General features: G+C 39.0%; 1 protein-coding gene across 1 annotated transcript in view; it reads right to left on the minus strand.

Annotated features, from left to right (window-relative positions):
- Positions 1-6,873: 6,873 nt before the first annotated feature.
- CFAP206 (cilia and flagella associated protein 206) overlaps positions 6,874-24,759 on the minus strand; it is a 32,167-nt gene continuing 14,281 nt past the window's right edge. The window contains exons 8-13 of the mRNA XM_032651360.1: positions 19,934-20,053; positions 18,579-18,777; positions 16,324-16,464; positions 13,223-13,416; positions 11,126-11,269; positions 6,874-7,334 (exon numbers count right to left, since the gene is read on the minus strand). Of these exons, the coding sequence (XP_032507251.1) occupies positions 7,104-7,334; positions 11,126-11,269; positions 13,223-13,416; positions 16,324-16,464; positions 18,579-18,777; positions 19,934-20,053 (1,029 nt within the window). The 3' untranslated portion in view covers positions 6,874-7,103. The remainder of the gene's footprint in view (positions 7,335-11,125; positions 11,270-13,222; positions 13,417-16,323; positions 16,465-18,578; positions 18,778-19,933; positions 20,054-24,759) is intronic.

The following is a 24,759-nucleotide window of genomic DNA, read 5'->3' on the forward strand; positions in this document are numbered from 1 at the left end:
CTATAAAACTCTTAGACGAAAACATAGGCAGAACACTCTATGACATAAATCACAGCAAGATCCTTTTTTGACCCACCTCCTAGAGAAATGGAAATAAAAGCAAAAATGAACAAATGGGACCTAATGAAACTTTAAAACTTTTGCACAGCAAAGGAAACCATAAACAAGACAAAAAGACAACCCTCAGAATGGGAGAAAATATTTGCAAATGAAGCAACTGACAAAAGATTAATCTCTAAAATTTACAAGCAGCTCATGCAGCTCAATATCAAAAAAACAACCCAATCCAAAAATGGGCAGAAGACCTAAATAGACATTTATCAAAAGAAGATGTACAGGGCTTCCCTGGTGGCACAGTGGTTGAGAGTCCACCTGCCGATGCAGGGGACACGGGTTCATGCCCCGGTCCGGGAGGATCCCACATGCCGCGGAGCGGCTGGGCCCGTGAGCCATGGCCGCTGAGCCTGCGCGTCCAGAGCCTGTGCTCCACAGCGGGAGAGGCCACAACAGTGAGAGGCCCGCATACTGCAAAAAAAAGAGAAGATATACAGATTGCCAACAAACACATGAAAGGATGCCCAACATCACTAATCATTAGAGAAATGCAAATCAAAACTACATTGAGGTATCACCTCACACCAGCCAGAATGGCCATCATCAAAAAATCTACAAATGCTGGAGAGGGTGTGGAGAAAAGGGAACCCTCTTGCACTGTTGGTGGGAATGTAAATTGATCCAGCCACTATGGAAAACAGTATGGAGGTTCCTTAAAAAACTAAAAATAGAACTACCATATGACCCAGCAATCCTACTACTGGGCATATACACTGAGAAAACCATAATTCAAAAAGTCATGTACCACAATGTTCATTGCAGCTCTATTTACAATAGCCAGGATATGGAAGCAACCTAAGTGTCCATCAACAGATGAATGGATAAAGAAGATATGGCACATATATACAATGGAATATTACTCAGCCATAAAAAGAAATAAAACTGAGTTATTTGTAGTGAGGTGGATGGACCTAGAGTCTGTCATACAGAGTGAAGTAAGTCAGAAAGAGCAAAACAAATACCGTGTGCTAATACATATATATGGAATCTTAAAAAAAAATGGTTCTGAAGAACCTAGGGGCAGGACAGGAATAAAGACGCAGACCTAGAGAATGGACTTGAGGACACGGGGAGGGGAAGGGTAAGCTGGGACGAAGTGAGAGAGTGGCATGGACATATATACACTACCAAATGTAAAATAGATAGCCAGTGGGAAGCAGCCACATAGCACAGGGAGATCAGCTCGGTGCTTTGTGACCACCGAGAAGGGTGGGGTAGGGAGGGAGGGAGGGAGACATAAGAGGGAGGAGATATGGGGATATATGTATACGTATAGCTGATTCACTTTGTTATAAAGCAGAAACTAACACACCATTGTAAAGCAAGTATACTCCAATAAAGATGTTAAAAAATAATAAATAAATAAAAAGCAGCAATATTTTGATAGCTTCAAAGCTTTGATAGCTTCAAAGCAGGGCTGTGTGTGAAAAACTCAACATCAGATCTGGACTGCAGAATAGTCTCAGGATCCTGTTTCTTGGAAACTCTGAAGTTACTATAGATGTGGACTGCTGTATTCAGGAGCCCCTTAAATGAAGGCTTTGCACCTAGGTTGGAAACTGACGCTGCTTCTTTGTGTCAAAGTGACTTAAATCCTTCAAGCAAGGAAGGAGTGTTTCATTCTTACTGATACAATTTCAACAGCAAGGTTCCTAGTAGCATACAATTTTAGAGAACAAAATTTTTCAGTGAAATAGAAAGCAGACACTCAGAAAAGGGGGTTGTTATTATACTTTACAACTGTAGCATATCCTTGAGAGGTATGTTATTTCCTGTTAACTCTGCAGCTGGGATTTCTGTGTTCATTATCCCAGCCCAATGAATGGCCAAGCAGATATTTATAATATTCTTAGTCGAAGTTAATTTTTACTTTCTCATTTCTAATTATCTTAAGTCTTAGAGGGCGAATGTCAGTTGAATGTGTTTCTTTTATGTATGCCTAGTTTTCTATGCAAACCTTGGTTAGGGCAAGGAGCAGCCATCTCCAACATGTGAGCCATAAGCTCATTTGCCTGATGATGGAATAACCTTACAGCAGCCGTCACTATTTCCATTTGAGACCCCAGTGATATTCACTATCCATCTGAGACCATTTGAGACCCCAGTGATTGTCACTATCAAACTGCAGCATTTGTCTCGATACCCTGCTCACTTCTATCTCTGCTCTGGTATCAGGGCTACCCTAGTCTCAGTGAACTGTGCGAAAGGAAGCCCACTATGTCTCCATTAGTAACAAAGCATATAAAAGTGTGAACTTCATTCATTAAACAAGAAGACTGTGCAGGAAGCAAATACCAAAAGCCTTAAGGAGGCTGTAGTTCAACTATGATAGCTGTATAATAGATTACTAAAAGTGGTAAGGTCTAAAGTACAGTAAACCATTAACCATAAAGAACTGTGTAGACAAATCTCCGACTGTAGACAGAGTGAGATTAAGCATATTATTCTCATTCTGCTATTAAGAAAACATCCAAAGCCAATTTGCTAAGTTATTATTTTAAAACAACTCTTTCCTATGGTATAAAATTACTAAAGAGAAGCCAGAAGAATTGTTGCATTTTAGAATTGAGAAAATTTGTTTAAAAATACAAAGAGACAAGGGCTTCCCTGGTGGCGCAGTGGTTGAGAGTCTGCCTGCCGATGCGGGGGACACGGGTTCGTGCCCTGGTTTGGGAGGATCCCACATGCCGCGGAGCCGCTGGGCCTGTGGGCCATGACCGCTGGGCCTGCGCGTCAGGAGCCTGTGCTCGGCAGCGGGAGAGGCCACAGCAGTGAGAGGCCCGCGTACCGCAAAAAAAAAAAAAAAAAAAAAAAAAAGAAATACAAAGAGACAATGTACAATTCAGTGTCTGAACTACAAGAGTTAAATATGAGTAAAAATCATCAGTATCTAAACATTTCTCATTTGAGCTTAACTCTCCCTTGCCTCTGCTTCCATTTTTAGTTACCATAATCCCGTTTCTCTTTTCCTGCCAGTCCCTGGTAAGTACTTTGTACTTAGTTGTACAATTTTCTGCTTCGCTGGCTGCAATCTTATTTCTACTCAAGCCAACTCTATTAAAACAGCTTAGCAGCTGCCAACTCCATTCCTCATTCTCTTGGGTTTGTTCATCAGACATTTACTAAAAGTCCTAATGTGCCTAGCATTATTCTAGGCACTAAGAGCTAGAAAACAGAAATCGGGGAAAACGAGGACAGGAATGCAGCAGAAATGAAACACTGGGGCTTCTCTCCTGGCTAACAATGAGAAGGCACTTACCGGACAAACGCTTTACACGTGTTAACTAACTCATTTAATCCTCTCAACAAGCCAATGAGTTGGGAAATGTTATGACACCAGTTTTTATGATGAGGAAACTGCAGCAGAGAGATATTAAATAACACAGCTAATAAGTAGTAGACCTAGACTTTACTTCCATAATCACAGAGATTCCTTTACGTCTTTTTCTACTCTTCTGACTGTTCCTCTGTCTTATCTCTTCCTCCTCATTCCATCCCCACTCGTTGGGGATGATCCCCCAAATTATCTTTCTCCAGATCAAATTCCAGTCACCTCTGCTTTACTATCTTTGTCATTTCTTAAACTCAAAATTTCCAGTACTGAACACATTATCTTTTCTGACCAACCAGTTCCTCTTCTCAATTATCCTCTGTTTCCTAGCAACCCTAGGGTAGAGACTTTGATTTTCCCTTCCCTTCCCCGGAATGTTAGATTCCCTTCATTAAATCTCACATTTGCGCCTTCATGTCTTCCATTACTGCAATGCCCTAACTCCTGTAACAGCTTCCTCACCATCTCCCCAATTCCAGTATCTCCCTTCCACAATGGATCTTCTGTTCAAGAATCTGCCACAGTTTTCTAATATCCTACTACAGGAACGCAACACATTCCTCCGCCTGGCTTTCAGAGTCCTCCAAAATCTATATAACCCTGCTCACCCAACCTTATTTCCCACCACCTTCCTCGTAGATGATCTTACTTTGCCTCTCAGTTTTTCTCCCTCTTTTCCAAACACTACTTTGCGGCTGAACTACCACCTTGACTATTAGAATAATCACTCAACCAGTACTCTGCCTCCAGTTTGTCCTTTCTTTCATTCTTTTTCTTTTAAAATTCATTCATCCAACAAGGTACTATAACAATACCAGGGATATAAGAATGATTAAAATACAGTTCAAATCTCAAGAAATGCACAGTCTAACAGGGAGAATACAGATGGACACCTATAGACCTTTTTACTTCGAGTGTTATAGTAAGAATATGAATAAAATCCAGTGAAAACCCAAAGGAAGAGCAATTAATTCTCTCAAAGGTGATGGGGAAAACCTTCATTGAAAAAGTAAAATCTGATCAACAGATTTCATGGGGACAAACAGATTTCCTGAGGGTGTCTGTGGAGTACATTCCAGGGGACAGAGTGACAAGCAAGCACAGAGAGGGATGGTATCAAAGACCATAACACACTCGAAGAGTTTGGGCTCCATTTGCCTGTATGTGTAGTGTGTGCAGAGAGCATGAGGGGGCAGAAAATGAAACTGGAAGATACCTGGATATATATGAAAAGTCTTATAGAATATGGCAAGGAGTTTTTATCCCCCAGATAATGGAAAAGTGTCTTTTTAAACAAGGAAAGTGAAGGTTGTAGGGGAGGAAGCCAGGTGACCTGATCAAATTTGTGTGTTAGAAAAGTTACGCCGATGAATCAGGCAATAGGACTAAGTCCTAAACTACGGCAATAGCAGTGAGAATAGGAAGACACGGTTCCCAAAGGCAGATGAAGCCAAGTCAACAGGGCTTGGTGACTAGTTAAAATGCAGGGGCTGTGTGAGAAAGACAATCCAGAAGTTTTTAATTTATGCTACTGAGTAGGTAGTGATGCCTTTGACCACAGAAGGAAATACAGAGAGAGAAACAAGTTCGGTAGAGGAAATGAGTTCGACCTGTGACCTGCTGAAATGGGGGTAACCGACTGACACTGGGTCCAACATATGGTTGGAAATCTTTAGAGAGTGATGGGGCTTGGGTAGACAGTGGAGGTCTTGGGAGAAGATGAGTTTACTGTTTGATCTAGCTCCCCGTATTCTCATTCTGTTGTACTTACCAGATGACTTTCTGATATTTAGCTTTTCATATAGTATGTGGTATTTTTATGCACTTGGCAATTCTACTTTCAGCCCTAACTTGGTAACCCCAAATTGTGGCTTATCGGCCATCCTTTTCTGTGTTTAGGAATCTTGCAGAATCAAAGGAGGGTTGATTAGAACAGTAAAATCAAATTCCTGAATTTGCAAAGTTTAGTATTAGCTGTAACCACCCTCTTCAGGTACAGAGCCCTCCCAACCCCACGTCCACTCCAGCCCCACCCCCAGGCCTTGCCTCAACAGCCAGCCAGCCCATCTTTAACTTCATTTTTAAACTACAGGTATGATAAACAACAAGGTCCTACTGTAGAGCACAGGGAACAATATTCAATATCCTGTGATAAACCATAATGGAAAAGAATATAAAAAAGGATGTAGATATATGGATAACTGAATCACTTTGCTGTACAGCAGAAATTAACACATTGTAAATCAACTATACTTCAGTAAAAAAATTAAACTACAGGTATGAAAATCATGACAACTTAGAAGTAGATCTGTTTGAAGTTTACCTTTATAGTATCTGAGAAAAATGGATTTTGAAGCATATCATATTATAAGTAACATTTAACCTACATAGAAAATAAATTATACAAACACTTTAGTAAGAGTCACCTAAGCCAAAAATATGTGCTAAATATAAATGACACCCCCCTGCCCCCAGGCTTAACAGGCCATCCACTTGAGAGACTTCATTATCCATGCTTAGGTATTGGGAGTGTGTAAGGCAGCAACAAAACAACAGGTCTAAAATGTGGCTATCAGTAATTGACAGGGGCCCTAAACACAACCTATGGAGTTAGGCAAATAGGTCAAAGGAGTGAAGTAGGAGACCTGTAAGGCAGCAAGAATTAAAACCAGAAGTACCTGCCCTACGAAAGCGCAAAGCTACTAGTTACAGGAATGCTGGCCGAGTGCTGCTAGATATTCCGATCTTTTCAAGGGGCCAGAATCCAGATTCCATGTAAAATTTCCAGATTTTAAAAAACATCATGTGGGACTTCCCTGGTGGTCCAGTGGGTAAGACTCCGCACTCCCAATGCAGGGGGCCCAGGTTGGATCACTGGTCAGGGAACTAGATCCTGCATGCATGCCGCAACTAAGAGTTCACATGCCCCCCACATGCCGCAACTAAGAAGTCCGCATGCTGCAACTAAAGATCCCGCATGCCACAACGAAGATCCTGCATGCCTCAACTAAGACCCAGTGTAGCCAAAATAAATTTTTTAAAATACATAATAAAAATAAATAAATACTTTTTTAAATAAAATTTTAAAAAATAAAAACATCATGTGGACCTTTGTTCCAACTGTTCCAAATTAGTGAGGTCTTATTACATATCAATTTAATCCATGGTGTATTTAATAGCTAATGAAGCTGAAAATATTGATTATGGTTTAAATTTTTAATGTTCAACATTAAATATGATTTCAGAAATAAACTTCTATCCCAGGTACAATAATCTTATATCAATATATAAAAAGTTATCTAAATAAATTTCTATCCCATGCATAACAATCTTATATATATTAATATCTAATCATCTTATATTAATATCTAATAATTTCAGTCTTAATGCTGCCAAACTTTCTCTTACAAGTCAAAGAGGAATGGACAGAGTTTTACTTTGCAATTTTAATAGAATGAAAAATGTATTACAGAAAATAATTTTTCATTTGTTGTAGCAGTTTGACAGTGCATATGGGTGAGAACCCCAAAACATTCATACCACCAATGAACGTGCCAGCCCCACAAAATTAGCTAATTTTCATGGATGCAAAAATACTTTTAAATATTTGCCATTGTTCACAATTTAGTGGTATCTACGTTAAAAGTGTGGTCTCTAACTAGGTTTCATCAATGGCTCTAGTTAAGTTCACCTTGACTTCAGAGGTGGTCTTGGTATGGCCCCCGCGGAAACCAGCTACGTAAATCTGGGGCCGTGGCACTTGGCTGCTGGCTTCCCTCATTGACTGTGTGCTAGCATCCTTTGAAGGGTACACCTGGGAACAATTTTCTCTTCTCATGTGACTAAGATCAGTCTGTACCGAGTGAGTAACTTTCCGACGCAAATTGGCCTAAGTAGAAAGAGAATACACAGGAATGAACATTTCTCTAAAGAACAAATAAAATACTGTCAGGTACCAGTTAGTATCGGCCTTATGTTTTTCTCTCAATCCACAAAGAAATTAGTCCTGCAACATAGCGTGTTTCTGCAAAACATTAAAACATTGGAAAATTTAGAACATAACAGAAAATAAATAACCTTGTCTGAGAAGTAGGAAAATAGATTAAGTAATGAAAATGGACCCAAAGAGAGAACACACAGATTCAAACCTACAGTGAGCTCAATTCTTTGTTAATATAAAAATATAATAATTCATTCATTATTATACTTTGAGAGTCATACAACTTGGATTTTTCCACCATTCTTGGCTTATTTTTTTAAAAGACAAAAATTTAAGATTTCCATTGTCTTACTTAAATAGGCTTCACCCAAAACTTTTAATATAAAAGGCTCTGATGTTTCCAGATAATACTTTACATTTTTCTACATTATGCTTACTCCTTTTATGGATTACAACTAAACATGAGGTTAAACAGATTGCTCAGGCTGGGAAGCAAGGAGGAGTTTATAAAAAAAGAGAATAAGAGTTTTATTGAAGTTGTGGTAAAGTCCAAGGAAAAAACTCAGAAGGAATTACAGCATGTGAATTAAGAAGGAGAGACCTGGAATTAGAGGAAACATTTCCACGTTTGAGACACTGCAGGTGACTGAGAACCAAAACTACTTCTCCCACACACAGCTTATCGTCTACATTAACAGGACTTTGCTATTCCTTTGTCTTCACTAGCATAATTTTATTATTCCAAGAGACTCTTGCCAAAGAAAATAACTTGATTGTTCATTACAGAACATCCTGAAAGATGCATGACTCTTCAGTGGTAAGCATTAACACACAGAAGAAGCCCTAAGACTCTGCATCCCTTGCCTGAAGATTCACCTTGCTATTCCCATCAATCCTGGACTGCTTTTTCATAATCTTTACAAGCCAGTTCAGGCCCCCAACACATCCCCTGACTGAGCCCAGGCATCAAAAGACCTGCCTTCAACCAAACTTCAAAGTCTCAATAAATCCTGACCTTTTGCTGTTCCCCCTCTGAGACATTGCAAAGCTCTGCTGAAGGGGTGGTTTCCGTTACAGCTCTAAGCCATATACTCAGCTTTGTCTTATCAACAGGTCATGTTGCTAATACATGAGGAGCTGGCATTCAACATGCTGCAATTCTAGGGGATAATTCCATCTAAGGTGGGAAGAAGAATGAAGTCGAGGAGTGAGAAGAGAGGGTCCAGTCAGTACGAGGTTCAGCCCCGTTGAACACCGCATTCTCTTAACATTTCCAGGCCAGACCTAATCTGCCACCTATACCTCCCATATCCTGTCCAACCATCACTCCTCTCTTCTCCTTTGTCTATGTGTATCTCAAGACCAACTTAAAATGTCACCTAAGTCAATGGAGTAGAATTTTTCACTTCTGTTATACCACTTACCAAGAGATACTAAAATATTTTTAGTGTATCAATGTCACTTGCTAGACTATTAGTTCCTGAAGAAAAAGGTGATAGGATATATATACGTTACCCAGTATACATCTGATGAGCTCAAGTGAGTCTAGTATTGATAGATAACAGAAAAGAATGCAGGGAATGGGAGCTTCATGAACTACAGAAGAGTAACTGGTAAGAATGCTAATGGAACAATGATCCGGAACAGGGGTCCCCAACCCCTGGGCCGAGGACCAGTACCGGTCCGCAGCCTGTTAGGACCCGGGCCACACAGCAGGAGGTGAGCGGCAGGCAAGCGAACGAAGCTTCATCTGCCGCCCCCCATCGCTCCCCGTCTCCCCCCATCGCCCCCATCTCTCCCCATCGCTCCCCATCGCCCCCCATCGCTCCCCATCGTCCCCATCGCCCCCCATCGCCCCCCATCGCTCCCCATCGCCCCCATCGCTCCCCATCGCCCCCATCGTCCCCATCACTCCCCATCGCCCCCCATCACCCCCATCGCTCCCCATCACCCCCCATCGCCCCCCATCGCTCCCCATCACCCTCATCGCTCCCCATCGCTCCCATCACCGCCTGAGCCATCCCCCACCTCCCCCGTGGAAAAACTGTCTTCCACGAAACTGGTCCCTGGTGCCAAAAAGGTTGGGGGCCGCTGATCTGGAAAATATTCTAGGAAGCTGAACCTTCCTCATCTTGAGAAATCAGGAGACTGAAAAGCTGCCACCAGAGAGGGTGGCAAGGGAAATGATGTGGTTAGTGAAAAGAGAAACAATATACAAACGGACCTAGGTTGGACCTTATATGATAACAGAACTCGAACCCAAACCTCTGCAGCAACCAGTCTTGGAAGCCAAACCACAACCTCGGTAGCTGTAGCAATCAGCTCTGAACAGCAGAACAGCCCTATTTTTTTTTTTTTTCTTGCTGCCTCCCCTTCCATCTCTGGACCAACTAGAGAAAGCCAAATATGCTCACTAAACCAATCACAAAAGATGCCCCACCATCGCCCACTGCTAGTTAGCCCGCCTCCAGTTTACCCTGTCAACATCCTCCAATCAGAGGAATACCTGAAGCCTTCCCCTTTTTCACTATAAAACTTTCTCACTCCTCTCCCCAACTTTGAGTCTCTGCCAAACACAAGTGATGGTGACTGGCTCCCTTGATATAGCAAGCTTCGAATAAATAGCCTCTGTTCTCATTTGAGTAGTCTTCCTTTATTTCCACACCTGATTTCCGTTAAAGAGCTGGATAAAATATACTGAGAAAAGGCTACAGTTATAAAAAGAGTTTGTTCCTTCACACTATAAATATTTGTTGTTTAAAATGATCAGATACTATCAAAAGGAAGAGTGGGGGGAATTCCACTGAGTCAGATAGGGACGAGAGTTTCAAAGAAGGCTTCAAGGGTAGGTACCTACTGTGATTAAGATGACTGCGAATCAGAAGGACAAGTGAGACATCTGGAGAGAACAAGTTGACAATAAGAGGGGACTGTATCTGTGCTATAACAGCAGTAACATTCTGCTCCTCAAAAAAAAGTCCAAAAAAGAGAAGGGTATGTTTTAAATGATTAGAGGAAGCTGCAGGGCTTTAAATACTAGCACCTTATAGGTTAGCACAATTAATTAAAACTATTATATATACCAGTAGAGAGACAGAGTAGAGATTGAGAAAAGGAGATAGAAAGATAGCAACTATCATTGTTCTAGTTACTGGCTGATATAATTTGAGAGCAGTTTCATGCTTCTGTATTTCTATATATGCTTAGAACTAGAAGATAGGGACTTCCCTGGTGGTGCAGTGGTTAAGAATCCACCTGCCAATGCAGGGGACACGGGTTCGATCCCTGGTCCGGGAAGATTCCCACATGCCTCGGAGCAACTAAGCCCGTGCGCCACAACTACTGAGCCCACGTGCCACAACTACTGAGTCCGCGTGCCACAACTACTGAAGCCCGCATGCCTAGAGACCGTGCTCCGCAACAGGAGAAGCCACCACAATGAGAAATCCTCGCACTGTAACAAAGAGTGGGCCCCGCTCGCTGCAACTAGAGAAAGCCCGTGCACAGCAACAAAGACCCAACGCAGCCAAAAATAAATAAACTAATTTAAAAAAAAACCTAGAAGATAATCTTACAATGTAAAGCTGGAAAATTATAAATTATACTAATTATTTTTATTTTAGCAAAAAAACTGTGTACACTTCACTATTTTATATAAATAATTTAGCTTACCAACTCTGAGTAACAACATATTAAAATTCCCCAACCTATAAATAAGTTTAGAAAATATTGTTACAAACCAATTTTATAGCTTTTCTTCTTAATTCCCATTCATTCCACTCATATGATCTCACAATTGTTGGTGGCAATAAATGTGTATCCGTCTGTGTGCTACTTTCACACTTTGCAATTGGTTTTATATAATGTTTGTCAACCTCTTTCATCTAAAGAAGTGGAGTTTTGTAATTAATATTTGTAAAAAATAAACATTATTTACAGATAACTAAAATATTTAGCTAAAACTGACAAAATATTAGGAAAACAACATGAAACATACTTGTAAATACCAGCAAAATAAAAAACAGTTCATAATTAGCGAGCCAAATGCAATTACTTTCCCAGGCATTATGAATCTGTGCCTGATTTTTTGAACTTAATGTAGGAGGTGTATTTTGGAAGGAGAAAACCTAACATCACTCATCCCAAGTCAAATGTCCCTCTCCAATTTTCACAGTGGGGAGCATAATTGAATACCTTATTGGAAATGGATAGAAGTTTAGAATAGCTATTAAATATTAGGTATACATCACATTTGTTTAAAGTATCAGAACATCTTTAGAAGATATCTTAAACTCAAGCTCTGCATACATAGCAGATTATTATCTATTTTAGTGGAATATATTCATCTTTCTGCCAAAGCACCCAGAAGCTCACTATTAAAATATTAAGTATTCAGTGATTCCAGGCTAAACAAGTTATGATTATGCTGGAAATGAAGTTGCTGGAACGGGTGGCAGAGGTTTAAGAAACTCAAGTCCTAGTAAAGAGGAGGGGGAAGAGATGAACTTCTTTCCCCAAATCAAGAAACAGATGATTACTGAACGCCTACCATTGAGCGTAAGATATAATTTTTGCCTTCAAAATGATCTTATGATATACTTAGGTAGGTAAAAAGATGCTGAAAAGATAATTTACAATATTATGCAAGTAAATGGCAAGAAAAAATAATGAATACAGCATTGGAATATGAAGAAAGAATACTCACTTCCATAGGTATTAAAGGTCAGTGAAGGATTAAATACACAGGATTAAGTACACAGAAAGGGAAAAACAAGACCAGATATGTAGAGGAAAACTGTTCTTTAATAGACAAGTATCTACATACAGAACACCTTCCTGGTTATCTGATTCTAGCCTTTCATTGTCTTTGTGCTATCTTAAAAGGGCAGCTGGAGCATCACATCAACAGACTGGCAGCGTGGTATGAGAACAAGAGTGCCAACAGCTGCCCCCTTCTGACCTAGTTGTCCTTGGCTGGATGTCAGTCTTCTTGCCCAAGTGTTCAGACCATCCTCTGTTCCTCACTGTCACCAGCCCCATCGTCCTCTTACCAGTCACTGCTGGGATCCCTGCCAACCTGGTCAGTCGTATCCACACCCACCTGCTTCACTGTCAAAATGTTGATAAATATAACAAACACAAACCATTTATAAACCATGTATTGCGGGGTTTTAGTTTAGTGAGTTTAAAAGAGGTAAATTAAACAAGAGAGGATGACAGAAAGAGCAATTAAAATGTGAACAGTACAAATGAGAGACAAAGAGGAAGAAAACAAGGATACACAGTGGTAGAATGTGAGCCCCGTGCAGGCAGGGATTGCTACCTGCTTTGTTCACTGTGCCCAGAATCATGCCTGGTGCACAGCAAGCGGCTCAGTAAGTGTCTGCTGAATGAAGTAAGGAATCGGCAAACACACACACAGAAACACACCTTCAGATCCACTCTGTGGCCTTTCAGACTACTGCAATTTAAACCTCTTAAATTATTTTACAGTTCTGAGCCTAAGTTACCACCTATGTTATCTGTGCTAAGCTCCTTCCATTTTAGATAAGGAAATACTGTAGTTCCAATTATTTGTCTAAATGTAGTCTTGCTCTCTCAGATTTTTCCAGTCTAATTCATCAATTTAACTCCTTGTCCTGTTTTCATTTATTCTTTGTGGATTTCCTTAGTTTCCATCTTCAGATGTGAACCCCTTTCAGATAACCTGTAAAGGCCCTCATTCTGACCCTGTCTCTTGCCTTGACTTGGGGGACCATTCTACAACAAAACGTAACTTTTTTTAATTAACTACACTTTTAAATGTCATGAATTCTCAAAATGCCAACGCTGCTTACCTGAGAATTTGGAATAAGGGTTTCAAACTGTTGATGAAGTTCCAGTAGCTGAATCAATTCTGCATTTTTTTTGGCTTTTTCTCTAATTTTATCAATGTAATTTTCAGGATTTTCTGCAAATGAATATGCAGCATCTCTGGTATTGAAAGTGTAATACTTTTCTTTATGTTTCAAAATTCCAATTGCTGGATTTCCTGAAAATTAAGAAAAGGAATTGAATTTGATATGAAATACTGAGACTTCCCTGGTGAAGCAGTGGATAAGACTCTGTGCTCCCAATGCAGGGGGCCTGGGTTTGGTCCCTGGTTGGGGAACTAGATCCCGCATGCATGCCACAACTAAGAGTTTGCATGCCACAACTAAGGAGCCCTGGAGCCGCAACTAAGGAGCCCGCCTGCCGCAACTAAGACCTGGTGCAACCAAATAAATAAATAAATAAATATATTGTTTAAAAAAGATATGAAATACTGATTCTATGTTTATAATACATTCATAGAACCATTCCCTATACACTCTATTTTTAACATATCACTTATGTCTTTATTAGCTAAAATGTTACAACTAGCAATTTTAAGTTATATTTTGTTAAATTATATTTTACATAAAATTCAAATGAAATTTATTTTACACATTTTTAATTATTTTATTTTTTGGCCACACCATGCAGCATGCAGGATCTTAGTTCCCCGACCAGGGATCAAACCTGTGCTCCCTGCACAGGGAGCATGGAATCTTAACCACTGGACCACCAGGAAATCCCGTATTTTTAAATTTTAAATTATGATTTTGTTTAAAAATATTTCACTATCCAGATATAAGTCGTTTAAAAATCTTTTATGAGAAGCCACTTAATCATCCAGCAGATTTTTCAAATCTCCTTAAACTAAACTAACTACTAGAAGCACAGTTTTAAAAATAATTCTGTAAGAACTACAAAAATGAAACATCTGTTCCAAAATGTACATTTGCATGTTAGAAAGTATCTCCCACTATGAAAAGATACTACATAAAATATGGGTTATAAGTATCCACAGTTTGTGGGAATTATATAGGAAACGGTAACACTGTCTTATTTATTTATTCTTTCACTTATTCAACGAATATTTACTGACCCTGTTCTTGGCACTGAGGATACAGAGAAAAGAAATGAACCAATATACCATAGCCCAGAGAGTGATCAGTGCTACAGAAAACAAGTAAGCAAAGCAGGTTAAACACATAGTAAAAGGAAGAAGGGCGAGATTGATATTTTAAGTTGGGTGATCAGAGAAGGCTGAATAAGATGAGGGAGCAAGGTATGTAGCTGTGGGGGGAATAGAGCTGTCCAAGTAGAGGGAATAGCAAGTGCAAAAGATTCGAGGTGAAAATGAGCTCGGAATGTTTGAGAATAACAAGAAGGCCAGTGGGGCTAGAGCAGTGCACAAGGGAACGAGAGGTGGGCAGTAAAGTCAGTGATGTCATCTGAAAAGGACCCTGCCTGGTAAGCCCCAGCATTACCCGGGGACTCAAGCCCTGTGGTCTGCAGTTCCGAGGAAGGAGGGACTCTCATGGGATTCCTCCGAGGCAGTGCAGTTGGCTGGTGCCCAGGAAATATTGTAGCACGTAGAAATAAAGTCTCCAGACTAGCTGATTCTGAGAGGATTCTAAACGCAAAGCCCCTCAAGCCCTTCTACTTTTTTCTCTTTCTCCCCCTTTCTTAGAATCATAGTTGGTAGGAGCTGGAAGGGACCAAACAGACCTCCTAGTTGGTCCTTCTTTTCCTGATGTGGAAGCTGAGGTCCACAAAAGACAAGAGATTTGCTGAAAGTTACTCTGTTTACTAATGGAACAATGGCGACTAGAACCCAGGCTCTCCCAGGACTTCCCTGGTGGTCCAGCAGTTCAGACTCCGCACTCCCAGTGCAGGGCACCCGGGTTCATCCCTGGTCAGGGAACTAGATCCTACATGTGTGCTGCAACTAAGAGTTCACATGCGCAACTAAGAAGCCCACATGCCACAACTAAAAACAAAAAAGATTCCGCATGCCGCAACTAAGATCCCGCATGCCGCAACTAAGACCCAGCACGGCCAAAAATAAACAATAAATAAATATTAAAAAAGAAAAAGAAACCAGGCTCTCCCAATCTTGGCCCATAGCTTTTCCAACCACATCATCCTACCTCTGTGTCACCCCACATCCATGTTTCTGTGTTTGTTTCTCTCATGACTCCCTTCCCCTCTTATTTGTGGAGGGAGAGAGAGATTTGGGGTGGGGGGAGCGAAGGGAAGGAAAAAAAAGACAAAGGGAGAAGGAAATCATCTCCATTCTATTGCTTTTGACTTCTTCACGGCTCTTGATTGTTTTCTCCTGTCAGTGACCCTCACAGGACCTCAGAATACTATTCTCTCAGTTCTCCCAAGGTAAACCTTTTATTACTCGCATAATGAAAAAATCTCTACCATAAAAAAAAATGAGTCAATGTGTATGTTCTCTAGCCTGTATACACACAATCCCAATAATTCTTTGTAATAATTCTATTGCCAATTCACATGGTACTTCTTGAATAATAATTTATTTCATCTCAATTTCTGATTTACTCTTTAGAGAAGTTCTCGTAATATATACATCATAGAGAAATTGTACTTGATAAAATATTGGCCATGTCCTTATACAGAAATCCTGATCTATGTTAACGGAATATAACCATAAAGTGACAAAGAATGTTGTTTAATAAACGTATCAGTCAAACTGTTGCGCTTTCAGGTAATCACTTTGGAAGATGATCTATTTTAGGAATGAATGCCACATAACACTTCTGAAATCCTTCATCGACATATGAGTCATCCCCCTTTTATGATATTGTAGCATCCATATTTCATTATATACACATTCCATCACTTATCGCTTGTATTATAATTTCTTGTTTATGTCAGTCTATCGGGTTATGCTGCGAGCACTTCAAAGATAAATATTGTATTTAGGTCATCTTTGTAGCTCCTTTCCTAGTTCACCATTAGAGTCCATAAAATTTTACAAAGTGAGTGAGTGAGTGACAATGAGGACACATCACTTAAAGAAAAAATTGGAGAAGGGAGGACAGTATTATTTCCAATGATATACCTGGAAGAAGAAGACCATCTGTTGTAGCAAATGTGTAAGCACAAAATCCTCGATACTGAATCAACAATTTATCAAAATTGGCTGTTGTTTCTGGGAAAAGCCATTCTAGTTTTCTGAAATCCGCCAGATTTACTCTCTCTTCTAAAATGAAAGAGGAGCACAAGAAAAACCATATTCAGTGGGAAGAGTAAACCACCCAGGAAACGAGCAGAAGAGACCGGCTACTATGTGACTAAAACAGAGATGAATTAACTTCGTTCAAGACAGTGTAGCTCTTAATAATGTGCGAGGTGGCAAAATACTTTGAATATGATGCTTATATACTAGGACTGTCAGTTCTTTAAACAACTGAGAATGTTCTGAGCAGAAAGAGTCAAGGAAACATCTCTTAGTAACTTAGTAATTTTGGTAACAGGATATACTTTTCTGTTCTTCACACTTCTAAAAAGTCTTCCTAGTTTTGCCGATTTTTTTTACGCAAATAAAAACGTGAATTTATAAAACATTGATCCCCGAGGTTCTTACTTTTGCAGTGCTACCTACACTTCTGTTTCTGGCTCTGTATCCAAACAGCAGACACTACAAGTGACCCCGTGGCTACAGCTGGAAGTAAATGCATACTTTGGAGAAAATAGACCTTCTTCACTCTTTTTTCCTGATATGCCTGAACGCCTCAAACGGTGATGAGATGTGGTGAGGATAGCTAGTGGGAAGCAGCCGCATAGCACAGGGAGATCAGCTGGGTGCTTTGTGACTCCCTGGAGGGGTGGGATAGGGAGGGTGGAAGGGAGGGAGACGCAAGAGGGAAGAGATATGGGAACATATGTATAACTGATTCACTTTGTTATAAAGCAGAAACTAACACACCATTGTAAAGCAATTGTACTCCAATAAAGATGTAAAAAAAAAAAAAAAAACTCTTCCAAAAAAAAAAAAAAGAGAACATTGGGTCTCCCAATTCCCTGGAGCAGTAACTGTGTTCTAGTGAATAAAAACGTTTGACTTATAGTAGGAAATGGCACGTCTTGCCAATATAGTTGAGTTTAATATCTACTGCTGAAGTGACTTTAATTTTTCAGTTTCATTTAGTATTTGCACAGATATGCCGTTTTAACAAAATGAAAAAGGAGGAAAAACTAACTGGAAGGATGTTTTTCAGTCTCTCTGATTTCATTTTCAGACTTTATGTATTCTAATAATTTAAGAATGCAAATTACCGCTACGTTTTTTTTTCACATCTTTATTGGGGTATAATTGCTTTACTAAGTTGTGTTTGTTTCTGCTGTACAACAAATTGAATCAGCTACATGTATACATATATCCCCATATCCTCTCCCTCTTGCACCTCCCTCCCACCCTCCCTATTCCACCCCTCTAGGTGGTCACAAAGCACAGAACTGATCTCCCTGTGCTATGCAGCTGCTTCCCACTAGCTATCTATTTTACATTTGGTAGTGTATATATGTCAATGCCATTCTCTCACTTCGTCCCAGCTTCCCCCTCCCCCTCCCCCCACCCCCATGTCCTCAAGTCCGTTCTCTACATCTGCGTCTTTATTCCTGCCCTGCCACTAGGTTATTTTTTGCCTTTACACAAACAGAATGTGAAAAGGAAATTTGGAGAGTCAATGATCTAATTTCACTTTCTGGATAAACTTTCTTTTTAGGCAACAATTCAAATCCCAGACTCTATTTTGACATTTCTCATGAATTTTGAGTTGTCTTTAATAAGACAGCAGGGACTAAACAAGTAAAAGGAAGTTTATTGATAAAGACAGCCTTTCTATAAGAATCAATGCATCTCTTAAAGGGCCTAAAATAAGCTCAATTTTATAGGGATAACATTTATTGATTTATAAATTTCAACCTGAATCTGGGGTACATATATGGCAAATAGCATTCCAAAGAAATGGAGCTTTGTTTGCAACAAATATAGCAAGGATTAATATCCTTTTCTACTACAAACCGATAATAAAATCACTAAGACTACAATAGAAACCTATAAGCACAGGAAATCACTGTTAACCAAAACACTAACAATAACACTAGGAATGGTTATTGCTGGATAGCAAACTCTTCAGTTTATATATTTTCTGTTTTCCATATTTTCTATAATGAACATTACCAGTCTTACAATCAATAAAGATATTCAAAACTTTATCAGAATGATACACCTGAAAATTTTAAAACAAAAGAGTGAGTTTATTCTAGAGGTAATTTTAAGAGGAAGAGGAAATAATGCATGATTTCTGTTACCAATGTGCTCTTTCATTCTACACACATCAGTTTTCACAGTCACTCCATCAAGAAGAGCTTGCATCACTTTCTCAGGAAAGAACAGTTCATGAGTCCCCAGAAATGGCTCAAGATGAGTAGTTAAATTACTGAGGATGTTAATCAAAACAGTTTCATCCTGAAAGCTAGTCCACAGATTGGAAAGGGCAATGAAGATGGGCTGAGGAAGAGACAAAAATTTTCAAAATGTCACTGTTTAATAAAATTACAAATCACTCTACTCTTAAAAATAAGTACAAATTTTTGTTTGTAAAAGAGATTAATTCTCCCGTAAGACAAGTAAAAGTCTCATGAAATTAGACAACAGAATCTCAGTAGAAACTGGACTCATAAATTATGAGAAAATAAACTTGTATATCAAAGCATTTTATTTTAGTATGATTGCCAGTAAGTTAGTTTACTCAGAAAAGCCAAATACACATGATCACCTAAAAAACATTCATGGACGCTTCACCTCAAAAGGTCTAGGGGAGAACAGCTTCTTTTTTTAAAAAAAGCTAAATATGACTCATTATAATTAGATTTATCTGGCTCAGTTACAATTCAAAAGAACTTGGGAAGTCTAGGGATACATCTTGGGCCATTTCTTTTTTTGGGGGGGCCATTTCTTGTGAGCTTATAAGTTAAAGATTTTGTGTCAGTGACATAAAGTATTTTTTATTCATATTAAAGGTCACTGACTTATACAACAAATAAAAAATTAATCAGGCCCTGGCCCTACTTATAAGTGAAACAACTTAGCCTTTTGTTTCCAGGCTTTTAAAGTCAAATGTTGGGAATGATTACAGAAAATGATCAGAGACTCAAAATGCTCTATAAAATACTGCACGTACATCTTGTACTTCTTTGGGGCTCCCAGATTTGCCCATAGGGTGGTACAGATAATCAGAAAGTCAGAATAAGTGCAGGCCTGGTAAACAAAGTGATTTTATCTGTCTTTTCAGAAAGGTCACAAGTTACATCACCTCTGTGCTGAAGGCAATTTCTTAACCAGCTACTGTAAAAACGTTTTCAACACTGCACTATGGATTATTTTTGCTGCCACAGACAATACTGATATTATGGTTATTATAATATATATCTGCACTCCGCTGAGTAGCAATGGCCTACCAAGGGAATCCTCTCATCCAACTTATAACATCCTGGTTATATGATTATTACTGCAAAATAACCAAAAACAGCAGGATCACCTCATATAAAGCTAATATTATATTTTTAGTAATTAAATGAAATTAAAATTACTTCTGATCCAACTTTATAGGACTTAAAAGTACATTCACCTTTAAACAAGGTCAAAGTGGATGACAAATGCTTACAAAGACTTGTGATGTTGGGACAGCCGTCTTTGATTTTACAGTAAATTTTAATTGTTCCAGTTGGGCTCCTAACTGCTTTATCATCATTTCCACTTCTTGAGCACAAGTAATTATATCCGACTGTGAAGACAACATAATTGGCATTCATTATTTTTATAATTTTACTACAAACATTATGTATGTTTTAAGCCCTACCTGCTCCCCACAGCTCCTGAAAGTAAGCTCAGTAAGAGCAAGGATTCTGCTCTCCATGGTATCCCCAACACCAAGAACAGAACTGGCCATGTGGATGGCACTCCAGAAACATTTGTTGAATGGATGAATCTTTTGAAATACAATGGCTATAATTTTTCTCAAATGTATACAGGTATTCTTCGATATTCAGTATAACTGCATTCCCAAGCAGTGGATCCTCTAACACAGTTTTCTAGAACTGTTATTTTCCCATTCCTCAAAGATAAAATTAATGAGGTATTCCTTTGAAAACTACTTTGATACCCAGATTTTTAAAAATTGCTTTCAAGAATGCAGAAAATGTTAAAAATCACAGCATTGAAAGAAAAACAATATATTTCTCATACAACCATATCAATCTGAAAATAAGGTGCTAAATACTGAAACTGAAATAATTACTAACATTTATTCTTATTATGTGCTAAGCACCATATTAAATACTTGTTAAGTACAAAAAGAGGTAAGTACAAATAAGAAAACCAAGGTACAGAAAGGTAAGTAAATTGCCCAAGGATACACAGCTAATGAGGGGTAGAATCATGGTTCTACACCAGATCGTCTGAGCCCAGGGCTCTTATCCTAAGATGTGACCAGAAATGGCAGTGGTATGGGGTTATTAGCACAGTGTTAAAGAGTAACAATTATGTGAAGAGAAAAAAACTGCATTTGAATTCTCAGATATCTGTAGCCTAACTATATGTTTTACTAGACTATTTTTAAATGACAAAAAATTATTACTTCATAAGAAATATCAAATATCATCATTGTATTTCAACTAATGAATTTTTTTATTCACAATGTAATGTGCATCCTGTTTCAATTTTACCCATACTACTCTAAGCATCTCCCCTCCTCTTGCCTCATTCACCCATTATTTATCTAAAATAAAATTTATAATAATAATTTACATATTGTTTATCCGATCTAATAAGTCTCTTCCCTACCCCTCAGAGTTTTTCCCCTTGATTGCTAGTTTTCTTTTAGGAATCAAATATGAAAATGCAGTCCTTAAAGTCTTTAGATTTGTACACAATCAACAAGAAACAGAAATAATTCTGCATATGTTCTCCAAAGTAAAAGTTACATCCAATACATAACACTTCTTTCAAAACTATAAGTAAAGATACTCCAGACCTACTCCCCTAAGCTATGCTTGCAGGCTCCATTCACAGATTAGGCACACAGAACTTCTTGATTTTTCCTGATAGTGTCCTAGAACAACCCCTGTTTACATTTTACCAAAAAGAACTTTCCAACTAAAAATTCTACATGGACATTTTTCCAAAGAAGACATACAGAAGGCCAACACGTACACAAAAAATTGCTCAACATCTCTAATCATCAGGAAAATGAAAATCAAAACCACAATGAGATATCACTTCGCATCTGACAGAATGGCTACTATCAAAATGACGAGAAATAACAGGCATTGGCAAAGATGTGGGGATAAAAAGGGAACACACGTGCACTGTTGGTGGGAATGTAACTTTGGTGTTGCCACTACGGAAAAAGTAGGGAGGTTCCTCAAAAAATTAAAAATAGAACCACCACATCACCCAACAATTCCATTTCTGGGCATTTGTCTGAAGGAAACAAAAACACTAACTCAAGAAGATATATGTGCCCCCATGTTCACTGCAGCACTATTTACAAGGAGTCCTGCCATTTGCAGCAACAACAGTGAAACTTGAGGGAATTTTACTAAGTGAAGTAAGTCAGACAAAGACAAATATCATATGATCTCACTTATATATGGAACCTTTTTTAAAATTTTTATTTATTCTTTTTTTAAAGATTTATTTTTTATTTATTTATTTATTTTTGGCTGCATCACGTCTTAGTTGCGGCATGTGGGGTCTTCGCTGAGGCACGTGGGATCTTTTGTTGTGGCGTGCAGTCTTCTTTCTTCTCTCTAATTGTGGCGTGCGGGTTTTCTCTTCTATAGTTGTGGCATGCGGGCTGGGCGGGTGGGCTCTGTAGTTGTGGTGTGCGGGCTCCAGGGCGTGGGGGCTCGGTCGTTTGTGGCACACAGGCTCTCTAGTCAAGGCGCACAGGCTCAGTAGTTGTGGCATGGGGGCCTCAATTGCTCTGTGGCATGTGGGATCTTAGTTCCCTGACCAGGGATCGAACCCGTGTCCCCTGCATTGCACGGCGGATTCTTTACCACTGGACCGCCAGGGAAGTCCCTGGAATCTTCTTTTTAAATTGAAGTACAGTTGATTTACAATGTTGTGTTAGTTTCTGATGTATAGCAAAGTGATTCAGTCATACATACAAAAGTTTTTCAGGTTCTTTTCCATTATAGGTTACTACAAGGTATTGAATATAATTCCCCGTGCTATACACAACAGGACCTTACTGCTATATGTGGAAACTTAAAAAAAAACAAAACTGAGCTCATAGGGCTTCCCTGGTGGCGCAGTGGTTGAGAATCTGCCTGCCAATGCAGGGACACGGGTTTGAGCCCTGGTCTGGGAGGATCCCACATGCCGTAGAGCAACTAAGTCCGTGTGCCACAACTACTGAGCCTGCGCGTCTGGAGCTTGTGCTCCGCAACAAGAGAGGCCGCGACAGTGAGAGGCCCGCGCACCGTGATGAAGAGTGGCCCCCGCTTGCCGCAAGTAGAGAAAGCCCTTGCACAGAAACGAAGACCCAACACAGCCAAAAATAAAATAAATAAATAAAAATTAAAAAAAAATAATAACTGAGCTCATAGATACAGAGAACAGATTGGTAGTTGCCACAGGTAGGGGAGGGGGATGCGAGTGGGCAAAATGGGTGAAGGTGGTCAAAAGGTACAAACTTCCACTTATAAGATACATAAGCCGTGGGGATGTAATGTACAGCATGGTGACTATCACTGGTTAACAATACTGTATTGTACAATTGAAAGTTGGTAAGAGAGTAGATCTTAACAGTTCTCATCACAAGGGAAAAAAATGTAACAATATGTGGTGAAGAATTTAACTAGATTTATTGTGGCCATCATTTTGTAATATATACATATATGGAATCATTATGCTATACATCTGAAACTAATATAATCTTGCATGTGAATTGTATCTCAATAAAAAAACTAGTTTCACTTAGCACTATCCTTGATGATGCAGTAAAATGTATTAATTTGACTGAATTTTGACCTTTAAGTGCACAGCTTTTTAATAATCAGTGTGATCAAACAGAAAGTATATATAAAACACTTCTATTGCATATTAAAACACATAGTTCTCTTACATGACTGGATTGCAAGCTGAAATAGCCTTTTTTTCCCCTCCAGTAGAAAAGCATTTTTACTTGAAAGAACTGGCAGACAAACTATGGTTTTTGAGCCTTAGCTATTGGAAGATATTTTCTTGAGAGTGAATGAAATGAGTCTGTCACTTCAAGAAAACGATAGTTTTTGTTACCAATGATAAAATTCACATCTTGAAAAGCCTGTATCTGCCACCACGAACTTGACAGCATCCTAACACAAAGATATTTCTAATGAGATTGTCGGAGAAAAAAATAAGAATAAAGTCGCTTCAACGTTCTTATCATAATGCAGTCCAAAAAATGCTTGGAGAAAGCATGTGAACCTAGCATTCTTCTTCCTCTCCCTCACTTCTTAATTTATAAGTTTTTCATACTTTCTTCCATGGACATTTTTCAACAAGTCTAAAACAAGCACAAATTCCACCTAACTGATATCTTACTTACATTATCAGAAAAATCAAGAAGTCCTGTATAATCTATGCTACGAAAGGGCCCTGCAGACAGAGCTTGGGGGGAGGAGGTGTACGAAAGTCTTGACTTACATATTTTAAGAAATGTTGTGTGTCATGCGGCATTTACTTGCACGATAACAATAAGTGGTTTTCTCTCTATGGTGACTGCCCTGCTCTTCAAAAGCCCCCAGAGGATGGAATTCTGTTCTCTCAGCTAAGACAGTCAACAAGACTGCAATCACCCCTTCCTTTTCTCTTCCAGAGTATTTGATTCGTTCACTGCAGCAGATAAAGTCCTGATCAAAAAACAATAGCTCACTATCTTACCCAAACTATAATTGGATTTTTCAAATGTCTACGTAAACTGAATGTAGCATTGGCAAAAGAAAAATTTTGCATCAAAATCAATACTTCCAAAAAGCATATTAATACCTGTTCAAATAATGTAACTTTAAAAAAGAGTATTCATAGACTTCATACCCAGGAAAAGGTTTCAGCTAGACATAAACTGACGTATTTTATAACCTAGTGATAATACTGATTAAACTGTATCCATTCTGTAACAATTAACCTTAACTGTAACTAAGGTAGATTGATGGGGGAGGTTGGATAGCTAAAAACTATCATATCCTTGTCAGCCATAAAAAAGAATGAAATTTTGCCATCTGCAACAGCATGGATGGACTTAGAAGGTATCATGCTTAGTGAAATAAGTCAGACAGAGAAAGACAAGTACTGTACGTTGCCACTTATATGCAGAATCTACAAAATAAAACAAACTAGTGAATATTAAAAAAAGAAGCAGACTCACAGATATAGAGAAAAAATGAGTGGTTACCATTGGAAAGAGGGGAGGGGGGAAGGGCATGATAAGGGTAGGGGATT

The sequence above is a fragment of the Phocoena sinus genome, chromosome 12 (genome assembly GCF_008692025.1).
Source record: "Phocoena sinus isolate mPhoSin1 chromosome 12, mPhoSin1.pri, whole genome shotgun sequence".
In the NCBI taxonomy this organism is placed as follows: Eukaryota; Metazoa; Chordata; class Mammalia; order Artiodactyla; family Phocoenidae; genus Phocoena; species Phocoena sinus.